The sequence below is a fragment of the Adiantum capillus-veneris genome, chromosome 13, assembly GCF_014529385.1.
Source record: "Adiantum capillus-veneris isolate H3 chromosome 13, ASM1452938v2, whole genome shotgun sequence".
NCBI lineage: Eukaryota > Viridiplantae > Streptophyta > Polypodiopsida > Polypodiales > Pteridaceae > Adiantum > Adiantum capillus-veneris.
Window position 1 is genome coordinate 17525792 of NC_140943.1, and position 11559 is coordinate 17537350.

General features: G+C 42.2%; 1 protein-coding gene across 3 annotated transcripts in view; it reads right to left on the minus strand.

The window, feature by feature from the left end:
• Window positions 1-1187, minus strand: part of TOP3A (topoisomerase 3alpha) — a 222178-nt gene extending 220991 nt beyond the window's left edge. For 2 of the 3 annotated variants that reach the window (XM_086526459.1, XM_086526458.1), the window contains exons 1-4: window positions 705-1187; window positions 530-602; window positions 333-455; window positions 84-205 (exon numbers count right to left, since the gene is read on the minus strand). In XM_086526459.1, the coding sequence (XP_086382585.1) occupies window positions 84-205; window positions 333-455; window positions 530-602; window positions 705-1162 (776 nt within the window). In that variant the 5' untranslated portion in view covers window positions 1163-1187. Of the gene's footprint in view, window positions 1-83; window positions 206-332; window positions 456-529; window positions 603-704 lie in introns of those variants that run through there. The other variant, XM_086526460.1, reaches the window with a different exon arrangement.
• Between the last annotated feature and the right edge of the window lie 10372 nt (window positions 1188-11559).

An 11559-nucleotide genomic window follows, 5' to 3' on the forward strand; every position in this document is an offset into this window, starting at 1 on the left:
TTTCTTTTTGAGTGGTTTCAATCTTTTTTGATTTGTTTACCCTGAACTAACAGCTACAGATACATACTTAAAACAAGGCTTACTTCCAGCTAAAATTTGCATTGCCTTCATCTGAGCTATATTGGCAATTGATTGTCCAAAAATCCTCTGGCTGATGAGCTTGAATTTCCCAATACCGCTCCACCACAAAGCCAAGTGTTGGAAACTGCAAAAAAACCACAGAACATGAGTAGAAAGTCTCTTCATTGGGCTTTGCAAGCAGCACTTATGATAAGGATCCAGGAAAACATAAGGCCACTCATGAATGCTGCAGTCATATCAATTACTCAAACCTGACAAGGACCATAGCTGAGAACAAGCTTCTTTTCATTCTCTGCAAAAGGAAACACAAAAGAATCTCCCAACAGCATTGTTTGGAAACGAGTAAATGATGCCCCAATCCGCAAATCGATTTCCTGCAATATTCTGCTTAAGTAAGAAAGAACCTTGCAGCCACCAGTAAAGTTGTAGCAGCACACCACAACATTACCTGCCTGACATCAACTGCATCTGCAAAAAGAGAGTTTGGTCGAACAAGATTTTGAGCAGCATCATGGATATCCCTGCAAGCAGAAAGTGATGAAGAAACACATGGCAAGGAAAAGGAATTTGCATAGCATATTGCCCTCTCCAACTCTGCTTCGCAGTGATGTGAAAGGGCGCACCTGTGGATGAGAGCAGAAAAACGAGCTCGCCAGATGTTGAGGTTTGGATTGGAGGAGTTGCAGATGTCTACCACCTCATAAGCGATGTTTTCGCCTTCACGGTCACAATCGAGCCACAGGATGAGCCAGGAGCAGCGGCGTGCCTCTTCCTGGAGGGTACGCTGCAAGGGAAGCTTGTCAGAAGGGACGTGCTTGCGAACCGGGGCATGGTAGAGTTCAGCAGGGTCGCAAGAGTGCCATTTGCGGTAGCGCTCCTCAAATTCAAGCTCCATGAGGTGGCCTGTGACAGAGGTGACGCTCATGAAGCAGCGCTGTCCGGCGATAGTGTACTCAAACTCGAAAATCTTATTATAAACAGAGCGGCCTTCGCGTGACCGCATGGTCCCTCCTGAAAGTATCTCCGACACTGCTCTCGCCACTGACGGCTTCTCCGCCACGTTCAGCACTCGCACCACCATGGCCTTCGCGCCAAATGAACCCAGCTCTACTATTCAAACTACTTGTCCCGTCCTTTGGGCAGCTCATATCATATAACATAATATGTCTAACATAAGATGGCGGGGACCTTTTACACGTGTTGAAATCTGAGACATGAAGGATAAACTCCAAAATTGAAAGAACCCATGTGCACGCGATAAAGAGGGAGAGAGAAAGAGTGAGAGACCACCGAAGGCGGCCGATCGTACTAGTATCTATAGCGGGAGGGAATTGCGGCCCCTTGCCCAACCACATGGCAACACTTGCTTGCTCCGACGATGGTAGCCTACAACCAAGCAACACCGGCGCTCGGTGCTCAGAGAGAGAAAGAGAGAGCAAAAAGAGTGCCCTTCACACGTGTCAAAACCTACAGCTACACTCGAAAAATCCAAAAAAAGTTAAAGTTGTCGTATGTGAAAATATGAGAAAAAATAAATTTTAATAACCCCTTCTGTTGCAATCACGTGATAATCACATAATTATAAAGTGTCCCACCGGCATGGGTCCCTGGCTCCCTACATTGGGTTTGCAGCTCCGTCATGCTTAGCTAGGCTTTAAAACCCTCCCTACATCTACCTCCTACAGTGATCAGCACAATGCACACACACACACACACACATACACACAGAGAGAGAGAGAGAGGCGGCCTCGATGGTTCCACCTACTGCACCATCCTCAAATGAGTGTCCATGAGCAGCCTGTGTGTGTGTGTGTGTGTGTGTGTGTGTGTGTGTGTGTGTGTGTGTGTGTGTGTGTGTGTGCGCGTGTGTGTGTGTGTGTGTGTGTGTGTGAGAGAGAGAGAGAGAGAGAGACAAGAAAGTATCTGTTAGTACTGCTAACATTTCATTTTTGCTTTTGTTGCAATCCAATAAAGGTGAGATGATTGTGAGCTTGGATGTGACACGTAATCACGACAGACCAGACAAGGCGGGGAGAGAGAGAGAGAGAGAGAGAGAGAGAGAGAGAGAGAGAACACATTGTTTCACACCTGCAAGGGAGTGAGAGAGCATGTCAATTGCACACATGCAAGGTACAGAGACAGTTCATCACAGACCTTTGTGGCCAACATTGCCACCCTTGCTATTGTGTTGCACACACTAGGACCTTGCCTACCCGCCTCTGCAGGTGGCACCTCTAAGGCCAAAATTGTCGGCCTTGCTATGGCACTTGGTGATGAGCACGTCACCTGTAGGTCGTAGCTTGGTAGCCAAAGTTGCCACCCTTGCCTTGGTGCCGCAACACGGTGGGGGGGCCATACATACATTGTTGTTGCATGGCGATGTGTATGCCTACATAGTACTCACATTTAGGATGTAGCTCATTAAGGTCTCCTTTGAAAGAGGGGGGGGGGGGGGGGGGGGGGGGGGGGGCTATGGGGAGAAACAACACGATTTGCGTCCCAAATGTATCGCCAACCCATCCCACCTCCTGCTCCTTCTAGGACCTACTCGCTAAAAACACCATGGGCTCTTAAAGGCCTTGACACCGTCTCCCGCGCCAAGCTGCTCAAAAGTGTTCTATATGGGCCGTTCCTTCATTTTCACAATGCGCTCTCCCCAGCTCCTTCACTTCTCATCAAGAGTACCCTTCTTCCCATGGTGTTGCGAGGACCACAAGCTTCTCGCCTAATTTAAGCATAGTGTGGGAACATGACTGTTTGTGTATGTGTGCACGCGCTTATGCATGCACATGCTATTACGTAGCACATGAGAGGAACAATGCGGATTTATGGGCTTGATCAACTTGCATGTGGGAAATAGGGCTACTATGGAGCTGCTCGACCTCCCAAATGAGATAGCCAAGTTCCAAGTTGCAGGAGCTCTCTTTGTGTGTGTGTGTGTGTGTGTGTGTGTGTGTGTGTGTGTGTGTGTGTGTGTGTGTGTGCGCGTGCGTGCGTGTGCGTGTGTGCGTGCGTGCGTGCGTGCGCGTGTGCGTGTGTGCGTGTGAGACTGCAGTCATTAGCAGCAACAGCCTTGGCTACACTTATTGCAAGGCAAGGTCAACATGGCTATGGCCAAGAAGTTGTCTGCTAAAGCTAGGGCTTCCCTCCAAGTGCAATCACCCATGCTTGCGTTCTGATTGCATGTGGTATTATGTGAGAGTAGGCACGAGTAAGACCATGCAATGCTTGGTGATGCTTTGATTGACACGTATGACCAATGTGGTATATTTTTCAAAGCACTATGTTCTCAAAGATCTCCCTAATGTCCGTCGAGATGCCTCTCTTGAGATGTGCTTATTGCATAAGGTTTGTCCAACATGGGTATGGCCTAGAAGCACTTGGTTGTTGTCAGCAAAAGTGGAGCCAAGGCTTCCTCTGCGGAATATCGTATCTGAGGCTACATTGATTGCAAGATCTACACAATTAGGGTAGGCCTAGGAAGCTATGGGCTATTATCAACCAATTCAAGATCTGAGATTCTCTCCAAATACAATCACATATGATTGTGCTTTGGTGGGATGCCTTGGACTTTTGCACTTAATGCAAGCTATATCCCCAACAATTGTAGAGCGTCCTGTTCAATCACAACACACAAAGAGAACAACATAAACAAGATTCAAAACACAAGACACCATACTGGATATCAACTATCCCCCTCAATCAATATGATTGAGTATTTGCCTTCCGCCTCTTTATTCATCTGATGGAGCAGGAATTACAATAGTATAAATATATAAAAGATAAGAGAGCATGAGCTACGCAATCAAGGGAGTGTATGATGTGATTAAGAGTGAAAAATAGCATAAAAGAGGGCAAAAGTGTATCTTCTATAGCTTTGTTATGATGGAGATTTTGATGGCTTAGTTGCTTTTAAAAGGTGGGTAAAACTCCAGTTTGCCTAGTTAGGATGCTTTTGGAGCTTTCATCTTCCTCGTGAAGAGTTAAGAAGCTAATTCCTGCTGGAAAAGTGCGGTGCACGTGAAGACGCAATTTTGAGATTCTCTCTCTCTCTCTCTCTCTCTCTCTCTCTCTCTCTCTCTCTCTCTCTCTTCATGCATGCAACCCAAAAAATAAACGTGGTTGCTTTTCTCTTAAATTCTAAGAATAGTAGGTAAAGAAGATTTCTATTTACATTGCTTCTTTTGAATGGTTTTTGAGGATAAAACATAAGCAAAATGATTAAATGTTCAAAGATAGTAATAACGATAACATTTCTCCCTACTGATAGAGAAGCAACTACTCTCAATTATACAAAAAATAGAGAAAACTAAAAATCTTTAAGATTTGTGTGAAAACAAGGCAGATCTCCACATGATATATGTTGAATCAAGTAAAGTACTCAGAGGGAACTTCTCACTACTCATCATAATATCCTGAATAGAGGAAACCAAAAAGGTAAGCGCAATCCACATATCCAAATATCTACGAAACGAAAAGAGATCTTTTTAGCGGGCCCACTAACAAAGATAAGTTGAGCATGACAACATTGAAAAGAAACTCAAGAAAAGCAATTACCTTTTTCATTAGTTTAAGGACAAAATTTCAATCAATTATTGCTCTAAATGATACATTGATGAATAGTTGTCAAAGGGCGAACCTCAAGTAAAGAATAAAAACTTTCAACTTTCAGAAGTTTGATATGCTTCCAAGATATTGGGATGAGAGCAAAAAAATGTCTCTAGCATCCACTTGGTGCTTTCAAAGGCCATGATTCTTATACTTAAGCAAATACTTGCGATGCAGCATAGCATTGCATGTCAAAGTGTCTCGATGGTCGCAAGTATGTGGATTTCAAAATCTTCTTCTAAAAAGGGTGGATCATTACTGATAGGGAGCGATGGTAGAGAACCTTTGAAAGGAAAAAGAAGACTTATGTGAAACGTGTTGTGAATTTTTCAAGAATCATGAAGAACTAATTAAAAAAATTTAACATTAATACGATTAGTGGTTTTGAAGGGGCCATAATACCGTGGTGCTATCTAATCCAAAGGAACTAGATAGCTAATTCCTTTGGTGCTATCTAATCCAAAGGAATTAACATTAATACGATTAGTGATTTTAAAGGGGTCATAATACAGTGGTGCTATCTAATCCAAAGGAATCAGCATTAATATGATTAGTAATTTTAAAGGGACTATATTACCGTGGTGCTACCTTAATAACAGGATTGGTCTCTACACTCTTAAGATGTCTCTTTTCAATGGGAAGCATCACAAAATCCCCCTCTTCAAATCCATAAGTTATCTCTTTTTATTTGATTGTTTGAGGTATGCATGTTATGCTTTGTGAATTTCTTGTTTTGCTTGCTCCAAGATTTGCATGTGGTACTTCATGAGAATGCTAGATAAGGGAGTAGGCAATGAGTATCCATATTCAATTTGAAATGGTTATTGTTCCATGGATGAATGAGGAGTTTTTTTGTATGCAAATTAAAGAAGCAAGTTCCCAAGTTCATGGTCTCTTATAAGTGTATGTTTGTAAAAGATCTCAAATAGTACTAGTGGTTGCTTCTGCTTGTCCATTAGATTCATTATGAGATGCAAAAGTGAAGTCTATTTGACTCCCCAAATTTGAGAAAAGTGTCACCCAAAAATCATTGCAAAAACATCTATCTCAATCAGAAATGATAGTTTTAGACATTCCATGCAAAACAAAAATATACTTAAGAAACAATAGGGCCACTTGTTTAGTTAAGAGGATCTTTTAAAAACAACACCACTTCCAATAGCATCAGTTTTGTGACCAAAACGAAGGGTTTTTTAAAATTAAAAAATTGTAAAATATGGGCATGTATGAGTACATATATGAGTGTCTCAAAAGATTTTTGACATTGAAAGATGTGTTCTTTCTTAAAAGTTTTGTGAGTGGTAAAGCCAAGTATGGAAAATTTCAAATGAATTTTCTATAATAGCTACACAAACTAAGAAAAGAACGAATCTCATGAATAGATTGAGTTCTAGGCCATTCCTTGATGCATTAAGTCTTTTTAGGATCCCCACGAATTCCTTCACTAATTAAAGACAATGTTACCTAAATATTATATCTTAGTTTTGAAGAATGAGTTTCATGTAACAATTTACAAACCAAATCCAAATGTGCACAATGATCTTTTTCCTTCTTACTAAAAACCAAAATGTCATTAAAAAAACCATAACATAATCTTGATGCTTCAAAATGATGCAATTCATTATATGTGAGAATGTAGTAGTAGGTGCACTTGTTAGACCAAAAGGCATTATAGGAAATTCATAATGACCAGATTGTGTTTGAAACATAGTTTTATGAATATCACTTTCTATCATATGCACTTGATGATATCAAAATTTAAGATCTATCGTACTAAAAATAGATGCACCACTTAACTTATCAAGAAAATCGTTAACACGAGGAATATGAAATGGATTCTTTATCGTGATTTTATTAAGTGCTCTGTGTGCGCTCCTTGCCGCACTGTCAAAGCAAAGGACTTGCCGATACACCGTGTGCGAGCCACAAATGGCTCCAAGCACACAACAAGCCTAAACTAACAAGCTCAAGAGAGCAAAGGGTGTGTCACTCACCGCTCTACGCTCACCTTCGTGGTGGATTCCTCGTCGGGATGAAGAAGAAGCTGCAGTCGTGCCGCGCTCAACCGCTTCGCCGCCGTCGTGCCTTCGTAATGCTCGATCGCACACACACTCTCCCTCTCTCTCTCTCTCTCTCTCACATACACACACACACAAGGAGGTGAAGAAGAAGAAGATGGAGATGGAGATGGAGCAAGAGCACTCTTCTATTGCACAAATGAGAGAATGAGTGAATTTTAGGTTTAGTTGGTTTTTATATGAGCTCACCCCATTCACACTTGGGCGCCCATGCTTAGCCAACTAATCCCTTGAATGTCCCAGTTAGAGTGCGCCTCTCATCGGCGATCACTCTTACCCTTTTCCTATTGGTCCGACAAGCCCGGTACCTGACTCTACCAAATACATAATACATGTCCGTCGTAGGTGATGGGGTGTCCGTGAGCCGTGAGGGTTAACATGCCCCCCTTCCTGATGTAGATTCCGTCATCGGAAGCTATTGAGTTGAAGCTCATTCGTCGAGGTGGAAGAGCATTTGAGATGAATGTCCTTAGCCTTCTTCAGTCACTGCAAAATCAAACAACATTGGCACAGTAATTGCATTCTCATAAGTGATTAAAAAGCATATGCAGTTTTAGGTAGACACATTGATTGGTAAAAGAATTTCAAACAATTTGTCAGCAATGAACATTAAATTGCAATGTAATCAAATGCATAAACAGATGTAAAGGTAAAAAATTAAACAAGTCTGGGGTCGCTAATTTGACGGTCGAAAGGCACTAGAGATTGAATATTAATACCATGGGTACGCTTCTTAATTTTCAATGGTCAATTAAGTTGTTTAATCGCGAGAGCCAAGTATTCATGTTCGAGGGCTGACTAGAGGCTATATCTAGAAGACCTTGTAGTTAAGCTACCATAAAAGGAATTTCTCATGAAATCATCGCCTGACTGATTACTTTTTCTTTGACCCCCCAAAGTCTTTTCACAGTGATTCAATTTGATGTGTGTGCTTATTTTGTATGCCTTGGGTTTTTTGCTTTTCAAGGAAAAGCGCCCACACTGGGAACCTCTAGGGATCTAGTACCATAGGCAATACATGTGAATGAAGTACCAAATCAAGCTGAGATTTCTCTTCCAGCTTAAGATTTTACAGTGTGGCACTTTGATTTTTTGTTTGTTCATTTTCAGCATTTTAATTTTGTAACTTTGGGGGGTCATATAACACTAATACATCTCCCAGGCTCATCACACCAGTAAACTCCCTTTATAATACTTAAGCTAAAGGTCAATAGTGTCAAGCCCACTAGAAAGCTCTAGTACATTTCACACAATGCTGCCTAAATCGGATTAAGAACCTAAGTAACCATTAATTATTAGGAAGGCATTCCCCATGGTATTAAGAGAAGATTTCTAACACCTAACTTGGTTAAACTAGTTTGTCGGACTGCTTGATTTTTAAACCTAGACAAGTGATTATGACAAAAAATTACATTGAATTAAATGTTTGATACTAAGCAAATGCGGTGAATATTATGCTACCAATCACAATCAAAGCAGACAAACATGGATGCAAAAATATAAGGGGCAATGCTAATGGACAAGAAACACCTGTTTGTGTCGATGGTCGCGCTTGATTTGAAGAGTGAGTCGAGATAAAGATTCCATGAAGGTCCAAATCCTAACCACAACAACACGTTCCTGTACACACTATGAAACACAAACAATACCTCTAGGAGGCACATCAGTGGGAAAAGAGAACTTTGCTAATCACTCAACTCTAAAACAGTCATGACATAGGTTTCTGTTTCAGTGTACCGGATGTAAATGTGTAGGTATGAGTCAATGTTTTGACTTTTATTGTGCATACTCGTTTGCTAATTGCTCTTGCTCTTTATTATTATTTTTTTGTTTTTTGTGAGTATAAAGCTTTATATGTACATTCCCTAAGATTGGGAGATATAGAGGTCAGGGAGGAAGGTTGAGAGGGAAACAAATGAATGATGACTGTTAGAAAACACTCCCCCCTTCCTTGGGTAGATCATACCGTTTGAAATGAGCTTGTCACCCTTTGAAACCAATTGTTCCAGTTGGTAATAGGTGGAGATTTTTGCCAGTAGTTTTCTATTACCCTAGGTGCCTCGTCGAGTTGCAAGGGTGGTAAGGTACTCTCCCAAGATTGAACTTGAAGTAGTTCATCAGGTGATTCTTTAACACTGGGAGGTGTGGATTCCTTTGTAGCTTTATGGAGGTCCACTATTGTAGGTGGAGGCTGTGGAGAAGCTTTTACCTCTACGGATGCATTACATGAGGAGCTAGAAGCTTCATGGGACTCCCCCCTTCCTGAGCTAGGTGGAACAAATCGTTCTTTCTTTGGTACCCAAACTAGCTCGGGAGCGGGTGTGTAGCATTCTGTGATTTTTTTCTTCCCACGATCATTGATTCGTTTTGGAGCTATGGGATTGGGCTCACATGGGTCAGGTGATAGGTAAGAGCACAATCTACGTTTTGGCACCCAGATTTGATCACTTCCTTGATAGTAGCCTTGGGCTTCCAATAGTCGTTTAGGGATCCATCGCAACATTTTCTTACTTTTCTTGGAGCGAGTGGTACGTTTCTTACAAGGCTTTTGTTTTTTAGCACTAGCTATGGTCACTAAAGAAGCTTTAGGGACCCACTTGTATGTTTTCTTCGTTACATTAGGATGAGTCTTGTCAGAAGCGATATGCATTGCTTGTAGCATATTTAAGGGTACAGGCATTTCATCCCCCTCAGGTGTTACCCAGGTTGTTCCTCTAGCTCCCCATGTATCTATAGTTGCCGCTAGGTGTACCCAATCGACATTGTCTGACTCAGCCATTCCGGGTAGGATATCCATATAAGGAGAGTTCTCCCCAATATCTGTGTCTTCGTTACACGTGTAACAATACTGTAATGGAGCTGAGTGAATTGTTGTGTCTGATCGATTATCAATGATGAATTTATTTCCTAGAGGATGCGTTCGACCACTTAAAAGATCAACTCGAATGACAGAGTCTTGGAACTGTAAGTAGACATGGTTTTTGGACCAGTCATGCACCATTTTTGCTTCCCTCATGAATGGACGCCCTAAGATCATCTCAAATGACATAGGATGCTTGGAAAAATCCATAACAATGAAAGTCTGCCTTACCTTGTGTCCCAAGACCTTGATCCTGAGATCCTTAAGCATTCCAATAGGTGTAACAATAGATCCATTAGCCATTTTTACCACTACGCTTGTGGCTTCAAGGTGAGGTCGCCCCATAGACTCCCAACAACTCTTTGTCACCATGCTGACTCCCGCACCACCGTCAAGGACTCCCTTTACAGTTAATCCTTTAGTGGTGATTGGTAGAGTAGCATTAGATTCATCACCTTCAAAGTATTGCCCCAACTTGTTAACGGGTACTTCAATTACAGATTCATGTCCCGCTAGGTCAGATGGTGGTGCTAAATGTTCCTCCTCATTCATTACCGAGTCAGGTTTGTTCATATGTGCAAACTGTGGTAATCCGGCCTGTAATTCTCCATTGAGGAAGGCTCGAAGAGCTGAGACTAGCTCGGGGTCTTTATATAGTTTGGACATGATGGTGGTTCTAACTTCTGAAGACATGAAATCCATCAATTTGGCAACATTTAATGGCATCTTGTGGGACGTAGGACCCTGACAAGAGAATGGTGAAGATGGAATCTCCACTTCCTCAAGGGGGTCGGGCATTCCCTCACCAAACATTCTCTCTAGTAGGAAAGGTGTGTGTCCACTTTCAGATGTCCTACCCTCACTCTCTTCCCAAATGATACTGGGTATAGCTAACGGCCTGTAGTTCTTGTGAGGTTGAACTTGTGTGGGAAACACTGTGTCCGACATCTGGATGTGTTTGGGTTCAAGTTCTAATGTTCGTTGAGTTTCTTCCACCAAACCTCTTAGTTGTTGGACTCGTTCTATTTCCACTATTGGGTTTGGATAGGTTCCAATCTTTCTCTTGCAATCCTCATTTTTTGTCTCTCGTGGCTTATCTTGGGGGTTCGCAACCGGGTAGTTTAACTTTGAATACTCTTTTGGTGTTCGTCGTAATTCCCTCTCGTGATCCTCCTCACTGGCTTTTTCCTTTGTAGTAACAGTTTTGGTCTCCGTGGTCTCTATCGAATCTGAGTCATCCTCAGGGTCATTCATATACACGGGATCCTCTCCTATCCCTATGTTAGTCTTTGAACTAGGTTTTGAGCTAGAAGCATTAAGGGATGTCTTTCTTCGTGTTTTCTTCTTTCTCACTCGGCCAATGGACGCAGCATCTCTCTCTTCGAGGATGTAATTTTTCTTTTGGAGCATCGACCGTGTGAGTGCATTCACTGGTGCTATGTTTATAGTTGGTGGTGTCCCATCAACAATCTCTATTATGTTCAATGGTGTGATTTTCGGTGCGTTTGGATTGTTAGGACACTGTGCGATCAAATGATCTATGCCACAACGATTACAAGTGAGTATTGGCATTGCCAATGCACTCCCTTGACTGGTTTGCATTAGTGCGGCATTCTTTTGTATTCTAATGGGGCACTCAGCTACTCGATGAGGTCCACCACATTCGTAGCACTGAAGAGGTGGTCTCCTGGCAAAACTATTAATGTTTTGGCCTCTTGCTGCTAGCGCAGTAGCTTGATATACAGGTTTGATTTGTCCCCAATGGTCTTCCATATAGTACATGGGACACTCCTCAAGCATGTCGACTCCATAGGTGATACTAGAGTCTATGTCCTCTTCGCAATCTACATAAGTACTAGATAACTCGCAACCTATTTGGTTCATAGGTGTAACTCTTGGATGAGGGGGTTGCGGTCCTAGCACTAGAGGTGG